The sequence below is a fragment of the Apodemus sylvaticus genome, chromosome 10 (assembly GCF_947179515.1).
Source record: "Apodemus sylvaticus chromosome 10, mApoSyl1.1, whole genome shotgun sequence".
Classification (NCBI taxonomy): Eukaryota; Metazoa; Chordata; class Mammalia; order Rodentia; family Muridae; genus Apodemus; species Apodemus sylvaticus.
Genome location: NC_067481.1, coordinates 29,319,914 through 29,341,636, shown reverse-complemented (window position 1 = coordinate 29,341,636; position 21,723 = coordinate 29,319,914). Strand labels below are relative to the sequence as shown.

General features: G+C 38.9%; 1 protein-coding gene across 7 annotated transcripts in view; it reads left to right on the top strand.

Moving 5' to 3' along the window:
- Positions 1–21,723, top strand: part of Spag9 (sperm associated antigen 9) — a 132,801-nt gene that overhangs the window by 56,570 nt on the left and 54,508 nt on the right. For 4 of the 7 annotated variants that reach the window (XM_052193885.1, XM_052193886.1, XM_052193888.1 and 1 more), the window contains 3 exons: positions 17,258–17,465; positions 18,290–18,389; positions 20,738–20,859. In XM_052193885.1, the coding sequence (XP_052049845.1) occupies positions 17,258–17,465; positions 18,290–18,389; positions 20,738–20,859 (430 nt within the window). Of the gene's footprint in view, positions 1–11,001; positions 11,044–17,257; positions 17,466–18,289; positions 18,390–20,737; positions 20,860–21,723 lie in introns of all 7 variants that reach the window. The other 3 variants (XM_052193884.1, XM_052193883.1, XM_052193887.1) reach the window with 1 other exon arrangement.

The window sequence follows — 21,723 nt, the reverse complement described above, 5'->3', positions numbered from 1 at the left end:
CTGGGCAACATAGACCTTACCTGAAGAAACAAACACATAAAAATTTAAAATTATGTTCTATATAAAAAATAGAATATTTATAAAGGGACTATTGATTATTAAAATGAAAGCCAGCCAGTCACAGGGCACACTCCTTTAATCCAGTCCCAGCATTCTGTAGTAGAGTCTGGCAGATCTCTATGAGTCCGAGGTAAGCCTTGTCTACATAGTGAGTTTCAGGACAGAAAGAGCCAGATACTGAGACCCTGTCTCTAAAAATAAATAAATAAATAAATAAAAAATAATAAAGGTCATCCTTGACTACATCGTAAATTGGAAGCTAGCCTGGGATATCTGAGACCACGTTTCACCAAGAAAGAAGTTGAGAAAGAATTCATCTATATATAAGTAGGCAACCTGTTTGTGTAATGATTCAGTCGATTTTACAGTATACTAGGCTTGTATGAATACACCTGGTAATATGGTGCTGGGAAGTGAACAGAGCCTTCATTAATACTAAGTAAGCCCCCTGCCAGCTGAGCTATCCTTAGCTCCTTATATCTTTTCTTGCCTCTTTCCCTATAATACTTATCACTGTCTAAGCACCTGGTATAGGAACTCAGCACTTATTTTGTTGTTGTTGAGACAGGGTCACACTATGTATCCCAGTTTCGTGTTACACTTGTAATCCTCCTGCCGCAACCTCCTAAGTGCTAGGATTATAGACATGCACCACCATACTCAGCTAGAACATTTTTTTTAATGAACTGTTTGATCTTTATGTAAATTTATGAATGTATGTTACCTGTGTGCGGGTGCTCTAGGAGGCCAGGAGGGGGTGTCTGATACCCTGGAGCTGAAGTGACAAGTGTTTGCTAGCTGGATGTGGGTGTTGAGAAACAAACTAGGATCTTCTGGAAGAGCATCAATGTGTCTCTTCAGGTCCAAATTATTTGTTTAGATGTTAGAGTCTTCTGAGATAATATGAATGATCTTTCCGCTGTAGATGGTAGAGATATTTAGAACCTTTCCATTAATTTTTTTATATGTACTCAAAGCACAGTAAGCAATCACTAAATATTTGTAAGTTCTCATCCTCTCAAGAGTATCTTAGACACTAAGTTTGCCTGTATAACTTGTCAGAAGCTATTTGTGCTCAGAATATGTCAGTGGTGATATGCCTATGGAGTATTTGTTCTTTAGTCTGTATCCACACTGACTTTTTGTTTTGTTTTTTGGATTTTGGTTTTTTTGAGACAGGGTTTCTCTGTATAGCCCTGGCTGTCCTGGAACTCACTCTGTAGACCAGGCTGGCCTCGAACTCAAAAATCCACCTCCTCTGCCTCCCAAGTGCTGGGATTACAGGCGTGCGCCACCACTGCCTGGCATGACTTTTTTTAAAATGTACTTGTAGGTTTAATAGATCTTCCAAAATATCTCTCGTAGTTGCTCACTTCCTGTGTTCTCTTTTCTAAAACAAACTTAAGTAGGAAGGACACTTAAAACATGTTGTATCATGACATGTGCCATAAGACAGCTGTGCTTTAATTACGATCTGGACTGAGCAGTACGGGAAGAGTCTCATAGTTCTTTCATTTAATCCAGTAATAAGCTATGACAAAACTTTATTGGCAAGTTATAAACCAATTAAGAAATGATTAATAATGATGGGTTTTGTCTACTCTGGAAATTCTAAGATAACATTACTCCCCAAAGAATTTAAAGCAAAATCCAGTCTGTTTCTTGAAGTGTGGAAAGGCTCAGCAGATACAGTTTTCAGGGACAAGGTGGTACATTGGAGAATGTAAAGTCCATTTTGTAAATTATGCCTTCTTATTAGAATCCGTGTTATTACTCACCTAAGTTCTTGCAATCAACCAGATGCCTCTCTAACTTTAACTTTGGGAGTCAGGGCTTGATTTCCCACAAGGACCATGTCCTGGGCATGTCACATAGCCTCTCATCTTGAGTTTTCGTATGGGACAGGAATTGAAATAGGCTGGTGTGTATATCTGTGTGTGTGTGTGTGTGTGTGTGTGTGTGTGTGTGTGTGTGTGTGTGTGCACGTGCACATGTTCATGCACTGGATGATACTGGTACATACCACTCACTGTTCCCAACTTTTACATGGTTACTACAACTCATTTTTCCTGAGAAATTTGATAAAGACCTGGCTTTGTTTAGGGCATGGTTTGACTTCATTATGAAAAGAAAAATCAAAGGTCACGATTATAAGTGACTTTAATTTTCCTAGCACAACTTTTTTTGAAGTAGGATTAATATTAGAATATTCCATGATAAAAATTGCATGATGAGTTTTAAACATTGTAATAGTAGAAAATAGAAAACTTTGATGTAAGAATGCTACAAAGGAGATTTGCCAATGATAGTAAAGTTATGAATTGTTTATTTTGATTTGTTGAAAATTTCCTGAGAGATCTGTTAGTGATGTTACAAGAATTGCAAGGGCTTCCAAGAGTGATGTACCTAAAAACTTTCTAAGCCTTTTCTTTACATATTTCCTAATACAGTTTTTCAGAGATAGACAAGTAAATAAAGGATAGAATTTCAAGTATCACTGTGTGCCATTAAGAAAGCAAAATAAAACTGGGGAATGGTGGTGTTTGCTTTTGATCCTAGCACTCAGGAGACAGAGGTAGGTGGGTTTCTGTGAGTTCAAGGCCAGGCTGATTGTAGAGGATTTGACTCCAGCCAGAGCTATACAGTAAGAACCTTGCCTTTAAAACAAAAGCAGCCAATATTGTACTGCATGCCTTTGACCCCAGAACTCAGGAGGCAGAGGCAGGTGAATCACTGTGAGTAAGAGGCTACCTGGCCTACATGGAGTTCAAGGACTACTATAGAGAAGTGTCTGAAAAAAGCAAACAGAAGCAAGTGAGGGTCAGGAAGATAGACTGTCAGCTAAGTGGCACAAAGCCTGGCAGGGGGAGAAACCTGAGACCCACATTGTGCAGGAAAGCATGAAGTCCTCCTGCAAGCTGTCTTCTGACTGCTGCATGCATTTGCCAGACGCCAGATGCACACACACACACACACACACACACACACACACACACACACACACACATTTAATAGAAAAACAATGAAAGCAAAGAAACTTTTGAGCATGATCCACTTAAGATATATATCTATATATATCTATAGATATGCATAGCAATGTTACTGTGAAATCTTCAATATTATTAATATGTGCTAATCATGATAAAAATAGAAAGCAAGGTAAGCTAGAGAATAATTTGTAGGGAAAGATGCTATTTTGGGGTAACTGTGAGAATGGCAAGTGGAAATATTTTACAGGAATAGTTTTGTTATGAAGACACAATAGTAACATCCAGGCACTGTACTGGAGCCACACGTGGAGCAGTTTCTCTTCATCCTGTTCCTCTCACCCCTTCCTAAGAGCACTGACATACCTGTGGTTGAGCTGGCCCCAAACATCCTTCTTTGCAAACCCAGTGGGAAGGTCTGAGTCCTTGCCTTTTTTTCATCATTTCCCAGTCTGAGTGCACTCAGGTTCGTGAAAGGCTTCCCTCACTGGCAGGCAGGATGGTCTCACCTCCCACTTGCTCTTTCTTCTCTGGTGGTTTCACTTCTTTTTAGTTCTCTAAATCCTGGATTGCCAGTACTTAAACCTCTGCATTTCTAGTCTAGTTGGTTCAAGTCCCATGTCTGTACATGTTGTCGGACATTATCTCCAGCCGTGACTCCTTTCCTGCACTCTAGGTTTCTGGTCCAGTTGCATTTCTTCCAGATTTCCCTGCATTGAAGTTTTGCCCTGCTTTAGTTGCACACACAAGCACACCCTTTCTAGATCCATCCCAGGCACTATAGTTACATGACTCTTCCCTTCCCTTTCTTCCTGCCCCTCCAGGGTCTTGCCAGGTGGCCTTCTGCTTCAGTGTCCCTCCACACCATTGCTGACGATGGATTAACATCCTCAAATCTAAATTTAGAGACCAATTGAAGGAGAGAAATTAAAATTTTTTATATTTTTCATTAACTGAAATCTCTTACTGTAGAAATTCAAATCAATTGCTAAAACTAAACCAAATAGGTAAAGCTGTCCTTCCTTCCTTCCTTCCTTCCTTCCTTCCTTCCTTCCTTCCTTCCTTCCTTCCTTCCTTCCTTCCTTCCTTCCTTCCTTCCTTCCTTTTGTGACATAGATGTGCCAAATATAAGAATGAATGAAAATGTTCAAGTGAGAATCCCCCTACGCCCCCCCCCCCCATGGTTCTGGGTCTGAACCAGGCTCTTATCTATGTTAAGCAAATTCTTTACCACTGACCTATATCTCAAGCCCAAGGTCAGCCTGTTCATCTAACTGAATGATATTAAGACCAAATAAAGGAGGAATATGTATACACAAGGCAGTCCCTAGATGATAACCATAGTCTCAACACTATAGTGAGCACTGTTTTATCTTGCCTTCCTTTCTCTACACAGGTCAAACTTAGTCACTAGAGAGGGCAGAGCAGACATGGGACTTGAACCAACTAGACTAGAAATGCAGAGGTTTAAGTACTGGCAATCCAGGATTTAGAGAACTAAAAAGAAGTGAGACCACCAGAGAAGAAAGAGCAAGTGGGAGGTGAGACCATCCTGCCTGCCAATGAGGGAAGCCTTTCACGAATCTGAGTGCACTCATCTGGGTGGTGATAGGCTGGTATAGTGTCAGAGCTGCAGCAACATAAGGGATATCCTGTTAGTAGGGCAGCCTGACTTGCATGCCAATTCCTAAAACAATAACAAATGCCTACCCAAGTAGAGATAGAAGACATGGGTGTCTGAGCCAGTGAGGAGAACATGGAGGAGGGGCCAATTTGGAAATGGATTGGTATAGATTCAAGGAGTGTGAGTTGCAGAGCTGATAATAGGAGTACAAGTGACTTATAAAAGGAGACTAGCTTATTCAAGAAAGGTAGTGTGATGGCAGGAGTAGAAAAAAGAATGGAGGTGGGGATGGCAGGGGAGGAGAAAAAACAAACCCCAAAGACTGGTTTTATTGTATGCTTAGAAAACTAAAATAGAATTGACAGAGAAAAATGGACAAGCCGGAATCCTAGCAAATGGGCAGGAGAAGGGAATCACATTCTCAGCTGCAATTCCATCTTCCTTAAATGGGGCACCTTAGTTTTCCTAGGCTTTGCTGTTATAAGCAATGCTGTAGTGAGTAACCAGCCAAGGTCTAAAAATGAGCATGAAAAGCCTGTGACTAGGATAATACATTTGTTTATAACTGCTCCTCTGTGCATGCATATGTTCCCAAAAAGTGTTTTGAATAGTAGTTGAATAGTATTCTGGGATGTTGTTAGCAGGATATGACTTTTAGAACTGAGAAAAAACAATTATAAGTAATTAAAAGGACAGAGTTGTACCTACTTAGTAATTTTTGAAGAGTCCTTTATAAAATTATGACGTGAATACTATTCAAACACTGAGAAGCTCATGCTGGCAGGTTCTGCTATGTAAAGGCAGTGGCCAGTGTGTGCTGCATTCTTCAGGGAATGTGCTTAGCATACAGAGCAGGAAACTAAACAGAGCCAGCATTCTTGCTGAGAGTTTCCCGTCCTCTTCTGTGTGTGGTAAAGTTCAGGAATTGTTCCTGTTTCCTTGGTCTTTATAAGTAGTCAATCTCAATAGTTGACTCTCTGCATCATATTTTTGCTGTCTGTTTCCTAGGAAATAAAATATTAAGTTTTAAAATAGCAAAGTTTTTTCTTAAAACTTTTGAGATAATTTTATACTATAGCAGAAATTAAAAATAAAAATGGAACCTTAACAGAAAATGGATTGTATTTTGTGCTCTGTATCCTTCTTGCTTGTGAGAGAACATAATAAATGTGTCCTATTTGCAGGTTTTGTCTGTATATTCCCCACACATGTATCCTCAGGTGATAGATTCAGAAAAACTTTTGGGGAAAAGAAGATAGAATTATTTCTCTGTGGAAACTGGTTCTTTTTGTTTTGGAGACAGGTCTCACTCTAGTCCAGGCTGGTCTAGAACTCCCTGTGTATCCAAGACTGACCTTGAACTTAAAGCAGTTCTTCTATCTATCAACATGGGACACCAGGGCTGGCTTTTGTTGCACATTCATTGTGTTGTATGTTGCCAAGATGCTTACATATGGTGAGAATAAAATTAACAAAAACCCAAATAACAAACACCATTTGAAAATAGTGGTGTTTAAAGCATATCTATATAGTTATATAGATAACTTCTTTCTAAGTTCCTTACACATAGGTGTTTATTAAACACACACTGATACTTAAATGTTCAAATAAGCTTTCAGAATAAGGAAAAAGTAAGGACCTTGCCTTACCTCCTGAGTAGATGGAATTACAAGCTGTGCCATCATGCTAAGACAGACCTTAGCTTTTTCTTTTCTTTTTTTCTTCTTCTTTTTTTATTTTATTTTATTTTCTTTTATTTTTAATTTTTTTTTGGTTTTTTTGAGACAGGGTTTCTCTGTGTAGCCCTGGCTGTCCTGGAACTCACTCTGAAGACCAGGCTGGCCTCGAACTCTGGAATCTGCCTGCCTCTGCCTCCCAAGTGCAGGGATTAAAGGCATGCACCACCGCTGCTTGGCAGACCTTAGCTTTCACTGGTGCATATTGATAGCAGTGTGTGTGTGTGTGTGTGTGTGTGTGTGTGTCTGTCTGTGTGTGTGTTTAAGATAAGTAGACTTGTGCTCTAAACAATTTATTTGCAGCCTGCTTTTTTTCATTTAACACTATTTTAATTATATATATATTTATATATAATTTAATTATATATCTATTTTATTATATATATATATATATATATATATATATATATGCTCTTCCTACTCATATATATGTCTACTCTCAGTGTGCCTGGTACCTGCAGAGGTCAGAAGAAGATGATACTGGATCCTACAGTCCAGTTGGATTATAGACTGTTTGAGTCACCATGTGGATGCTGGGAACTAAATCCTGGTCCTCTGGAAGAGTAGCCAGGTCTCTTAATAACTGAAGCATCTCATCAGCCCTTAACAGTATTTGTTGATAGTGTTTATCACTTATTTATTTTTAAATAGGAGTGTCACTGTGCTGCTCTAGCTGGTCTTTAATTGACTCTGTAGATTAGGTTGGCCTTGAACACCTCAGAGAGATCTGCTAGATTCTGCCTCCTGAGAGCTGGAATTAAAGGAGTGTGCCACCAAGCCTAATAACCACCTTTATACTTATGTATAGAGAACACTTCCCTTCCTCCTTTTAAAAAATGGGTGTAGAAATAATTATTAAATAAATCCCAACAGCAGGTTCCATGCCCACCTCAGTGGTTTATGGTTCCGAATGAAAGACTTGCACACAGCCTTTATATTTTAATATGCCTTAAGCATCTCACTAAGTGGGCCAGTACCTCACCTCCATACAGTTAATCTCCAGTTAGTACTTATTAATTCTATGTTCTATGTTGGCTGCTCTAGACCCAGTTAGGCACCCTCTGGGCCACGCTATCCTGGCCCCTTCACATGGCGGCCATACCTCTGTCCTGCACTGTTCTCAGGCATAGTGAATCTCCTCCTCCTCCTTCTCTTCAGGTCCCAAGCCTGGGATTCCCCCCAGGGTCCCAAGCCTGTCTGTCCTCCCCAGCTATTGGCTGTTGGCGCCTTATTTACCAATCAGAACTAACCAGGGCAGATTGCCAGAAGCTAAGTACAGACCTCATGTAAACAGTTTTTGGGGGGAGCATAATTAGCATTTGTAATACAAGCAGCTATAAATGGATATATGAGATATGTAAGGTTTTGTATGGATGAGTGCAAGAGTGTATGTACTACACCATGAGAGTTGAGGTTGTTTGTCCTTGACTTCTGTCCTGCTTGGGTCAGTCTGTTTTATCTTTTTTGTTGTTCACTGCTAGTCTTCAAGTGTCTCAGTATCCTCCTCTTTTGCTTCAGAAGCACTGGAATTACAGACTTGTGCTGCCCCACCTGGCTTTATATGGGTTCTAGGATGCAAATCTAGATCCTCACATTTGCACGGTGAACACTTTATCCCATGAACTGTATTCCCATCCCTTGATTACTCTTTTTTCCCTTGAGGAATATGCTTCGCATTTCCCTTATCCCTCTGTTGTTGGACACCCTGATTGGCTCCACAGCTTTTGAGAACAGTGCTGCAGTAGACATTGATGTTTAAATGTCTCTGTGGTGTATCATCTTAGAGGTCTTTGTGTATATACCCAGGAATAGTATAGTTGGTTTATATGGTAGATGGACCTTAGTTTTTTTTAGAAATCTCCTCCTGAGTTTTACAGTGGCTGGGCTAGTTTGCATCCCTACCAGCAGGATATAAGGGGTTTCTCTTGTTCACATTCTCACCAGCATAATACTTCTTTTTCTTCCTACTCCCCCACCCCACCCCTGAGACAGGGTTTCTCTGTGTAGCCCTGGCTGACCTGGAACTCACTCTGTAGACCAGGCTGGCCTCAAACTCAGAGATTCGCCTGCCTCTGCCTCCCAAGTGCTGAGATTACAGGCGTGCGCCACCACTGCCTGGCGATACTTGTTTTCTTAATGATTGTTATAAAAACAGGAGTAAGATGAAATCTCAATGAGCTTTTGTTGTTGTCCATTTTTTAATTATATTAACTTTTCTTTTATTTGAGACAGTGTTATCATGTGCCCTGACTGGCCTGGAATTTATTGGGTAGACCAGGATGACTTCAAAATTTGAATTTGCTTGCCCCTTCCTCCTACTGGGATAAAGGTCTGCATCACCTGCATGGCCTTGATGAGTTTTGCATTGCATTTCTCTAATATTTAGTACTATTTGTTTATTTTCTACAAAGCTTAATATATTCTTTAAAGATTTATTTTATTTATTGTGTATACTGTGTTCTGCCTTTGTGTATGCCTACATGTCAAAAGAAATACCAGATCTTGTTAACCTATTCCCTCATCATTACTAAAACTGTTAATTAACACCAAGGATCAAAGGGTAGCTGCTTTTCTATGTATTCTATCTATAATTTTCTTTCTTAAACAAAAAACAAAGCAAACAGGGACTCTTGATCCCCTACCACCTGCTTTAATTCTTAGCTAGGTGTGGGGTATCTGTCTATAATCCTAACATTTGGAAGGTGAGGGCAGAAGATCAAGGGTTCAAGAGCAGTCTCTGTCATGCAGGGAGTTTGAGGGCAGTCTGGGCTACATGAGAACTAGTCAAAAAGAGAAAAAGAGCTAGTAAGGTATTTACAGTATTTGTATTAATTATCCATAATTGTTAGCCCCTACATTTAATTTTGTAATTGTTGTGTGCCTTCATATGGGTATTGGGAATTGAACCCAGGACCTCTGGAAGAACAGCCAGCACTCTTGCTCTCTAGCCATCTCTACAGTCTAAAGCTTAATATTTTTAATAAAATTTTGCCAACTTTTATATTTTTGGGAGAGAAGAATAATGTGTGTGTGTGTGTGTGTGTGTGTGTGTGTGTGTGTGTATGCACACACATATATTTAGTATGGATATGTGTGTTTTTTTTTGTGTGTCTTTCATTCAATTTCTAGTATAAGAAAATTAAATGTAGGGGCTAACAATTATGGATAATTAATACAAATACTGTAAATACCTTACTAGCTCTTTTTCTCTTTTTGACTAGTTCTCATGTAGCCCAGACTGCCCTCAAACTCCCTGCATGACAGAGACTGCTCTTGAACCCTTGATCTTCTGCCCTCACCTTCCAAATGTTAGGATTATAGACAGATACCCCACACCTAGCTAAGAATTAAAGCAGGTGGTAGGGGATCAAGAGTCCCTGTTTGCTTTGTTTTTTGTTTAAGAAAGAAAATTATAGATAGAATACATAGAAAAGCAGCTACCCTTTGATCCTTGGTGTTAATTAACAGTTTTAGTAATGATGAGGGAATAGCACCCATTCCCAAGTATGCCACAGTGGGACATTTGTGTGTTCAATGTCCACGTGACCAGTATAGATGTCGGGAAGATTCTTGCTGTTATAGAAATAGCAAAGGAGCTGTCATAAGCATTTGTCACAGGCAAGTGAGATGGCTCAGCAGGAAAGAGTGTTACTCTGCCAGCCTGATAGCCCTCAGTACAGCTCCCCAAACCCACGTAAAGTGTCTGCAGTCCTAGCAGTCCTGCATTAGAGAGGAGAGGTAGAGAGAGGAGAGTTTTTGTTTGGAAGCTTGGGGTTCAGATAACCTGGAGTATGCAGCACAACACCAAAGAGACAGAGAACCTGCCTTAACACAGTGACACAAAGAACCATTGTAAAAGCTGTCCTGTGACATACAGAGAAAACAGGCAGTCAGACCTGATCCACATCATTGTCATGTAGAACACCATTATCATCATATCATTAAACTGAATCTTAGCAGGACTGGTTTGTTTAGTTTAGTTTTGTTTGTTTTGGTTTTTTTGAGACAGGGTTTCTCTGTGTGGCCCTGGATGTCCTGGAACTCTCTGTAGACAAGGCTTCCCTTGAACTTACAGAAATCTGCTTCCCAAGTGCTGGAACTAAAGGTGTATACCACCACTCCTTAGCTATAATTTTTGTTTTTTGAGATAAAGTCTTAATGCGTTTTACATTAAAAAAGTGTGTGTGTTTATGTGTGTGTCAGTGTGCATGTGGGAATCAGAGACAACTTTCAGGAGTTGATTCTATCCTTCTACCATGTGGTTCTGAGGACTGAACTCAGATTGTCAGACTTGGCACCAAGCACTTTTTCTTGGTAAACCATTCCACTTTAGGACTCACTGTGTTCCAAGGCTGGCCCAGAAATCACCATGAAGCCCAAATCACCATTCAGCCTTCAGTCTTCCTGCCTTAGCTTTCCAGAGCTGAGATCACAGGCAAGAGCCGTTGTACCTGACTTTCAAAACCTTCATTTTAAACACAGGAGGTAATAGATAGAACTATAGCCTAAGAAATAGTATATAAACCAAAAATATAGATTTGTTAATACCAAGTAAATACATATTTTTTTCTTTATAATCTTTCCCTCTACCCAGGTCAGCCATAGCCCTGAACCTCTGAAGGCTGTAGAACAGGAGGTGAGAATGGTGATTCAGAACATTTTGCACAAAGAGAAGAGATTAACTATTGGTTACTTTCTCAAACTGCTATTCTCCAGATATCACATGCACTATTTGGAAGATTATTGATGTTATTCTCTGAAATACAGAAGAAAGTAATTTACAGTGGTTGCCAGGGCTTTACTGTGACTATAATTTGATCCTCCTTCAGAGTAAGCATTTGAAACTTAAAATATAAATGCATTCTGTGAAAAATTCAGTCTGTTTCCATTTATCCAACTCCGGGTAAGAAATTTTGCATACATTTTTTGCCTAGGGCAGAGTATATATAGCTTGCATACCCTTGGGGACAACCAAGGTGTCATTTTTACCAAGGGCTACTTCCCCAGCTTAATAGTTTTCTTCAGTTCTACATATGGCCCGATTCAGTTTTGTTCCCAGAAGAACTGTGAGTTTGCTGCATGTCAGACTTGATATGCTAAGTATTGAGGAAGACTGCCCATGGTCTAGGTCAGCAATTAACTAGGGTCCATGGAAGCCTCCGTACTGAGGTCTGACAGGGTGGTCCTCTTTCAGAAATATCCTCAAGGTTAGGCCATTCCTATCTTTCTTTTAATCACCTAAATTTATACCATATATTCTTTACCTACCTGTAAGTTTTCATGTTCCTTTGAGTCACAGACTCTGGTGGGAGTCTCGTTACAAAAAACTCTTTCTTAAAAGAAAAACTGCATGTATCCTCAGAACTGTGTGCTGTAGTGTTCTGAACCAAGGGTCTATACCAGTCACTTTCAAGGCTGAGTTTTATTTGGGGAGAAAGTAACATCAGCATAAAATTACAAGGTGATGTGTTATAGCTGGGGGTTTTATATGGGCATGGTTACTTGTTTGCTTTCTTCTGGTTTAAAAGTTTTAAATCTAAAAGGCAGATAGATTGGTGGCTATTTGTAGTTCTAGTGCTGGGGCTGTGTAGGCAGACAGGCCCCTCCCTAGGCTCATTGACCAGCTAGGCTAGCTTATTTGATATATAGTATACCAATGAGCTACACTGTCCTTAAGAAAAGAAAAGCGTGAACAGTGCAGCTGCCAGAGCTTGTTCTCTGCACACAGACACAAACACCGGTATCCACACTTCTACAGAGGATAAAGGGCAGACAAAAGCTATGTTTTCCCCTTGGTTAATTTCTCTTTCTCTTGTAGAAGTTATTTAATTCCAGCTTTGGGTTCTACCCCACCTTTAACCATTTAGGTCTGGATAAAAGATACACACAACCTTTATAATAAGCCTTAAACAGCACAAGAGCTGGGCAGATACCTACGCTCTGTGCTATTAGAATCTAGTTTCCTATAGATAACCCCGAGTTATTACTATGTTTCATCTGGGATGCTCTTAACTCAGGTTGGCCAGCCCTCAGGGCCACGTTTTCATGACTCACCTAATCCAAGGCAACTTCTCCTTCCTCTTTCACTACCACCTTCTCCTGGTTCTTCCACCTCAAGCCTGGGAAACCTTAACACCCATATCTCTTCTGCCCACCTATTGGCTGTTGACATCTTTATTTACCAATCAGAAATAACTTGGAGGGGGTCACTTGGGTTCACACATTTTTCTATGTAACCCAGGCTATCCTGGAAAGCTCTGTAGACCAGGCTAGTCTTGAAACCAGAGATATACCTACTTGCCTTTGCCTCCCAAACACTGGCCACTAGGAGTAAATGCATATGCCACTACACCCAACTTAAGATTTATTTATTTTTATTTTATATGCATTTTGTCTGTATGCATATTAATGCAACACACGTGGCCTGGTGCCCATGGAGGCCATGAAAAGTACATTGGAGCCTCTGGAGCTAGACTTATAGATGACTGTTGCCTACCATGTGGGTGCTGGGAATTGAGCCTGTATCCCCTGGGAGAATAGACAGTACCACTGAGCCATCTCTCTAGTTTCTAGGCTTTTATTAATCTAATAAAAAAAAAAATCCAGTAGGAAATGTCACAGAAATCAGATTGCTTTTACTCTGATACCCTAAATGGGACCAATAATAATGACCATTTTTTTGGCTTTGTGATGAAAAATAACATAACATATATTTGTTTGTTTGTTAGGACAAGGTCTCATTGTGTAGCCTTTCTTGGCCTGGAACTTGCTGTGTTGACCAATTTGACCTCAGTTCAAGGATATCTGCCTGCTTTATAATTTTAGTTTTGAGGCAAGGTCTTTCTCTGTAGTTCAAACTGATCTTAAGCTCATTATCCTGCCTCAGCTTTCTAGTATGAGCTACTGTCCCAACTTCCATGTTTAAGTGTGTGATTTTTTTTTTGTACTCTCCATATTTATTCAATATAGTCCTTGAAGTTCTAGCTAGAGCAGTTAGACAACACCAGGACAGGGAAGTACATACTTTTTGGGGCGGGGGTGGAACCAGGAAAGGGGACAATATTTGAAATGTAAATGAAGACTATCTAATAAAAAAATTAAAAAAGAAAGAAAAAAGAAAACTAGAGTTAACTATTCTTAAGTGTGTGATTTTATGTATAGTGTTAGATATGTTTATATTAATATAAAAAAATCTCAGAATTTTGTCTTGCCAACCTAAAAAGTTCTAGGGTTGGACACAGTAGCTGTATTGTGATCCCAGCACTTTATCACAGAGAGCAGGAGACTCTTTGTGGCATCAGACATCACAGGTTCTCATCCAAGTATTGAAGCCCAAGAAAACTGGGCTCCTTTGAAAAGGTTTCCCCTCAGATTTATATCAAAGGCCTTATTGGAGCTCATGCTGTATCTCTGAGATACAGCTGACAGAAGTAAAACCCACACAATGAGCTATTTTAAAGCATGTAAAATGTTCTTATGTGGAGAAAGTGTGAAGAGGAAGTCACAGATCTCAGGTTATTGGGGTATCCCAAGGCAACTCTGAGGTGTGGTTTTCTCCTAAGGTGGTTTATTCATTACTCTCCATGCTCCTTTCCTTTAGGTTTGGCTCTTCCCTAGTTCTTTGATTCCATGCTTTCAGGTGCACAAATGTATTTAGGAAGTGGATTTTTGCCAAACTGCTTATATTGTCAACTCTTATTAAATAGAGAAATCTTAAGATGAAAGCAATTAGACATTTGGGTTGGTGGTTTTAGTAGCTAAAGTGATGGATAAGAGAGGGAAAAATCCAGCCCCTCATCTTGATTTTTTTTCTTTTTCAAATAACTTGACCAATATAATCTTTTTCTCTGTACAGATGAACTTAGTTAAGATTTCTCTAGAGCAGTGATTCTTGATCTTGGTCACAACCCCTTTGGGGTCATTCACAGGAGTCACATATCAGATAACCTGCATATCAAATATTACAATTCATTACTCTCAAAATTATAGTAATGAAGTATCAATGAAAATAACTATGGCTGGGGGTCACCACTGCATGAGAAACTGCATTAGAGGGTCACAGCATTAGGAAGATTGAGAACCACAGCTGTAGAGCTTTTTGAATCTACAGTCTTAATTGGTTTGAGGACCTCCATTAGGAACAATAGGTTATTACATTTTTAAAGGTGTATTCTATTTTAAACCTCTAACTTAAGTTAAATGGATATTTTTGAATGGAGTGTACAGCTAAGCAAAGACAAAGACTTCATGCTGAAATGATGGTGGCTCATATTTTTTTGTGCTGTGTCTTAGTTTGGGTTTCCATTGTTGTGAAGAGACACTGTGACCAAGGCAAACTCTTATAAAGGCAAACATCTAATTGGGGCAGGGTTGCAGTTTATCATCATAGCAAGAAGCATAACACCAAGCAGACAGGCATGATGCTGGAGAAAGAGCTGAGAGCTCTACATCTTTGTCCAAAGGCAGCAGAAGGAGACTCTCTTCTGCAGTCAGCCAGAAGGAAGATATTTTCTACACTGGCAGAGCTTGAGCATAGGACCTCAAAGCCCACCCCAACTGTGATATACTTCTTCAACAAGGCCATACCTATTCAAACAAGAGTACACCTCCTAATATTGTTATTCTTTGTGGGGCAAGCATTCAAACACAGGAGTCTATGGGGGCCAAACATGTTCAAACCACCACATGCTATATCTGCATCCAGACAAAAGACAGTCAGTCAGTTTTCCTGACTCCTTCCAACTAGCTAATGTTCCTGACGTAGCAGAACGTTTAGATGATTTCATGTCAGGTGCCAGTTACCATCCCAAGGAATTAGAGATTATTTTATTTTGGGTAGGTAGGAGGTAATGGGGAGAATTTAGTCATTCTTTCATTTGTTCCATTGGAAATGAGTCCCGCACTTGAGATTCACAGATAAAAATAATTAGCACAATTTTATTATGTGATTTGTATTACACTGGGTCATATCAAACAGTTTAATAAAGTATGCCTAGCCTTGAGTTACTAAGAAGTATGAATGGTTTAAATTTGTTTAGAATTTATCCTTTTCTTTCCTTTGTCATAAAAGTAACACTCATCATTAAGAAATTTGGAAATAACAAGGTATCATAAGCAAGGAAAATTACATGCCACCTTAAGTCATTCTACATGCCTCTAAAAAAAAAAAAAACTTGGGGACTAGGTATCGTGCCCTATTCTTAGAATGACAGCATTCTGGTGGCTGAGTTAAGAGGACTATCCCAAGTTTGAGACCTGCCTACACTATATAGAATCAGACCAGCTGACATTATAGAGTGAATCCATGCCTCACAAAACTAAGATGAAAAATCAAGCAATGAAAAGAACACATACACCCCTAAAATAATAAAACGAACTTTCAGATTTAATATATCCACTGTCTTTAACTTTGTCTTTGATGTTGCTGGGAATTGAATTATTAGACATCTTAGGCAAGCACTCTGGCACAAGCTACACACACTCTATCCCGACAGCGCAGGACTTTATTCTTTTTTCTCTTTCTCTCTCTACTCCCCCTCTTCCCTCTCTTTTATTTTCCCCTCTCTCTTTGAGACACATGTGGCTTTGGTTTTAAACTTACAACAGTTTTTTGGCCCCAGTTTCTTGAGTTGCATGATTGTAGGCATGAGCCACACTATGCTCAGATACTGCAGCACAATCCTTAAGTGTTGCATGGATTTGTTGTATGGATTTACTAAAAATAGCTTGTTCTCTCTCATTTTGGTGCAGTCAAATTATGTGTGTGGTACTGGGGATTAAACGTAGTGTTTCATGTGTTTTAGCCAAGCTCTGATATACACACCCTACAAATTCTTTATTTCAAATTTTCTAACTAGTAAAATCTCAACTGGGCAGTAGTGGCACACACCTTTAATCCCAGCACTTGGGAGGCAGAGGCAGGGGATCTGCCTCATTTATAAGAGCGAATTCCAGGACAGCCAATGTTACACAGAGAAACCCTGTCTCTAAAAACTAAGAAGAAAAGAAAATTTTCATATTTGTCTGAAAAAAGTTTTTTTCTTTAAAAAAAATCAATCATATTTATTATTCTTTAGTGTACTTGATGTCTGTGTGGAAGTACACACATGCCACAGTGTGTATGTGTGTGGTGTTGAAAGATAACTTTGGAGTCAGTTCTGTCTTTCTACCTTGGCTTTCTTACCAAAGGTGGAACTTGGGTGGTCAGGCTTATTTACATAGTAAGCACGTAAGTCCACTAAGCCAACGGTTCTCAACTTCCTAATGCTGTGGCCCTTTAATACAGTTTCTCATGTTGTAGTGGCCCCCTAATCATAAAATTATTTTTGTTGCTACTTTATAAGTGTGATTTTGCTGCTATTAAGAATCATAATGTAGGGCTGGCGAGATGGCTCAGCAGTTAAGAGCACTGACTGCTGTTCCAGAGGTCCTGAGTTCAATTCCCAGCAACCACATGGTGCCTTACAACCATCTGTAATGTAATCTAATGCCCTCTTCTGGTGTTTGAAGACAGTTACAATGTGCTCATAAAGTAAATAAATATTAAAAAAAAAAAGAATCATAATATAAAATGCAAGATCTTGGATATGTGACCCTGTAAAATGACCCTTTGACCCTAGAGGGGTTGTGGCCCATAGGTTGAGAACAACTACACTAAGTCATCTCACTGGCTTAATAGGATTTATTTACATATTACTTAGTAATTTATAGATAGTCTGCTATCAGTGATTCTTCTTTTCTTTCTCTGACTCTTTTAATACAACTTGGGCAAGTTTATTTCTTCTCATATTTGAGGTATCATAGAATAAATTACTTGCTTTAAAATTTTCTTCATTGCTTTTTATTTGTAGGATGAGCTTTCTGATATTAGTCAAGGTGGATCTAAAGCTACCACTCCAGCTTCAACAGCAAATTCAGATGTATCAGCAATTCCTCCTGATACCCCATCAAAGGAAGATAACGAAGGATTTGTAAAAGGCGCAGATACACCAAATAAGTCAGAGATAAGCAAACACATAGAAATACAGGTTGCCCAAGAGACTAGGAATGTGTCTACAGGTAAGTAAGTTCTTACTAGCAAAATATAGTCAACCCACATAATATGAGAAAATACATCTCTAGAGGTGTTTCCTGCTCTAAGTATATAGATAGATGATCTGTTGTATACAATTTGTAAATAAATTTAAAAGAAGTAATGTTTACACAAAGTTTTAGAGAGAACCCCTTAGTTAGGGGCTAAGAAGGGAGCTCAAAGACAGTAAGGTAGCCATTTTCTGTCCTTTACCTTACTATACTAGGCTATTGTGTTCCACCCCCTTATGTAGGTCTGCTTGCTATGATAGGCTCTCACTATGTTGTAGCTTTGAACTCACTGGCCCTCATGCCTTAGCTGAATATCTGGGGCTATAGGCATATACAACTGTGCCAGTGCCACACACATACATTTTTTTTTTTTTTGAGACTGTATCAAATATAGATATCCTAGGCTGGCCTCAAGCTCACTATGTGGCCATGTGTGACCATCAACTCCTGAACCCTCTTGCCTCTACTTTCCAACTTCCCATGTGCTGAGATTACAGGCGGTAATCTATCCTGGGCAGTTAACATCCCCCTTAAATAGGAATAACATCCATTTCTGTGATATGTTGTACTATGTGTCCCACAGATACCAATGAAAACATGTACTTACTAGTAAGGTTACTTACTAGTTCTGGGGATTGACTGTTAACTCACTATGTGACATTGTCTAACCTATTTCCTAGAATACAACCTTGAAAGTTTCTAAAAACATTCATTCAGTATCTGTTTTAAAACTCTTAAAGGCAAGAGTTTTCATTAATACATATAATATATGCATTTATTTCATCATATTCTTCCCTTAGACCCTGCCGAAAATGAAGAGAAATCAGAAGTTCAAGCAATCATTGAATCCACTCCCGAACTGGATATGGACAAAGACCTCAGTGGATATAAAGGCTCAAGGTACTGAAAATATCCCATTCCATGATTATCTTTCTTTTTCTCATTCCCATTCACTTTTTTTTAATCTTGTTTATGAATAAACAAGATCAGTTCGTGTTGTGCTAGAGAAATACTGTTAATGTAATTCAGGTTTTTTACCTTAGAACCTTTCATTACTTTCATTTTAAATTTTTGAGGAAATTCTTCTGGCAGGATTAGGGATTTGGACATATGGACAGATGGGGTTTTTGTCTGTGTTACTGCAATGGTAGCTAGCTAATACTGCATCATTTATAAAGAAGAGAGGTTTGCTTTCTCAGAATTCTCAAGCTAGGCAGTTCAAGTTGAAAGCCCTGGCTTGTTCAGTTGTCCAGTGTGGGCTGTTCTTTGTTTCTAAGATAAATGCCTTCTTGCTGGGTCCTTTGCAGGGAGGAATCTGTATTCTTTCATGGTAGAAAGCAGAAGAACAAACTTGCTTAATGCTGTATGAGAAGTGTCTCTTCTAAAGGACCTTACCTTAGTCTCACAAGGGAGGAGCCATTAATAACAGAGCTCACCACTGAGTGGTCACCTGGCTCTGGAGGAGACACAGTCACTCAGTAGTAGATGAAGGAGGAAAGAGCCTGAACTACTTCTTGCAGCCTGAGGAAACCAGGAGGAGGAATGGAGGAAGTAAAAATTTGAACAAACTTTATTTTCTTCACAACTGAGGAAGAAGAGAATATATTTTGTTTAGAAGTACAATGATCTCATTAGTAGGGAATTTAGTCTCATTTTACATGGGAAGCTTGTTTAATGATAGCAGAAGAATGGCTAGGTATTGTTTTAATCAAGATCATCCAAAAAATATATTGATTAGAATTGAGTTTTGAGTTTCCTCCACAGATATACCTTTAATGAGTAATGGTTATGAACACGTATCATTTATACATCCCTACTGAGTATTGAGTGGTCAGTAATGAAGTAATGGTGAAATACTTGGGCCCCAGAATAACCTATAACAGAGTAAGACTTATATGGATTCAAGTCTTGCTTCTCTATTCTTTTCTATTACAACAGGACTAGGGATTATACCTGGCAACATCCTGTTTTTCGTTCTCTAAATTTCATTATATCTTAATTTTAATTTAATTAGAATTTATTGACATTAGTATATCCATACAAGTATTCAAACATAGCTATACATTTTCTTTTGATGCTTTGTGTTTTCCTGGAATTGGTGACTCTTAAGTCATTAACTTCATTTCCTTTTTTTAGTGTTCCATGCACTTACCACTAACATTAACAGACACTGCATTTCCTAAGTGTATGATCCTCAGTATAACCAGTCCCCAAATTTAGCTATTTTCAGAACTCTGCCCTTGGCCTTCTAGTTCCTTTCTCATGTAGACTGTGTTGTTTACCTTGTTCTGCTGTTTCAGGCCTTCTCTACAGAGAAACAGGACACCAACGCTCTTTATTATGTTCTGTGACAGGCTCTGTGGGAGTTTCCTAAAAGCAGAGTCCCAAGTACAATAGCATCAGTTTTGGAAAAGGAACAAAGAGATCTAGGGAGCCCCTAAAACCTTTGTAGTCCTGAAGTAAGATCACAGTTTAAATAGAGGGACAAGTGTGGTCTGGCCCACCATAGACCCATCATTATCTGGGTTTCAGTCTCATCCTGTAAGGCGGTTAGAACTGTGTTAAATCTCTTTCAAGAAAGCAAGTTGCCCCTCTCTTGACATCTCTTCCATTTTCCAGCGTGAGATTCCTGTGAAAATTCTAATTTCTCTAGGGTCTTTTGTTTCAGTAGTCTGATAGTTAGGTTGGGAGACATAGAGTGTCTCTTTAGAGTGACTTAATCTTTGTCATGTTGGTTACACAAGCCTGTCTCTGAAGGATCAGAAGTCCAAGGTCATCCTCAACTACATAGCAAATTTGGGGACAACCTGAGTGACATGAAACTCTGTCTTAAAAATACAACAACAAATAAAAAACAACAACAAAAGATTTCTGAAACAAGATTGCCTTAGTTTGAATTCTTTTTCACCTAACTGCTGAATGATTTTTGTCAATTTCGTAAATCTCTTTAGTTTCCTTATTTGTAAAATTGGGGTAATACAGAATCTGCTTTGTGGAGTAGCTGTGTATGATACAGACCAGCATAGCTGCCATTATTTTGTGTTTGCTGGGACATCACAGAAGGTACTTCTCTGTACTCTCTGTGGGAAATTCTTGCAAAAGCACCAAGAAATTTTTTTATATTGATTTTTATAGAAAATGTAAATTTAAGTAAGAAATTCCTATGCTGCTTAATCATTATATTAAATATACACTGTCAGAAATTCTTTGTAATTTGTTGATTTGGCTTTATTGTTTTTGTTGCCTAGCACTCCCACCAAAGGCATAGAGAACAAAGCTTTTGATCGCAATACAGAATCTCTCTTTGAAGAACTGTCTTCAGCTGGCTCAGGTCTTATTGGAGATGTGGATGAAGGAGCAGATCTACTAGGTATGTCAGCTCCTCTAGAGAAGTACCATACTGTTTAAAAATAGATCTCATTAATGACTTGATTGAATAATTAAAATGTCCCCAACTGCCTAATGATACAAGGTTATTATACTTTAGGAATTACTTAGAACATATTATTTGATATCATAAAAGTTTTAGTGAAAAGTTTATATGGAAATGACAAAAAAGGAATTCACATTTAAATTTGTATTTTTAATTCACAGTTTATTGGTTTCCTATATTCTAAAATTAGATATTACAGATAAGGAACATAGTACAGGGTGTGTGTGTGTGTGTGTGTGTGTGTGATTGGTAGTCAGATAGTTACTGGCTTATATAAATCTCATTGGGTTCTGTTGACCTTAATTAATTAGGCTATTATAACACTTGAAAATTTATAATTTACCTCTGTGGAAAATATAGTCATTTTAAAGTTTGTGTTGAATTGGGGTTCTATTCCAATTCTAGCCACTGCTGCTGTGTTGTTCCCCTCTCCAAGAAATAAAAAATACACAAAACAAAAAAAAGTTTGTGTCATGGAGCACATACCTGGCCTGGGGTGGGTGTGGGGAGCTAGAGTACTATATTCAACTCTTTCTGGGTGATCTTTGTCAAATTCAGTCCTTTTGTCTGTTGTGTGATTTTATTGTATTTAAAAGAAGTTGGCCTCTGTTCAAGGGTCTGCTAGATGGAGGTCTGCTCAAGGGTCTGCTAGAGTAAAGCAGCTAGCCTCTTCTGTGTGTCCGTTAAGTTTGATTGAAACAGCCTTCCTTAGCTGGGTGTGGTGTGGCACCCATGCCTTCAGTCTCTGCTCTTGGGAGGTGGAGGCAGATAGGTCTTTGCTTAGTCAACCTGGAACGTACA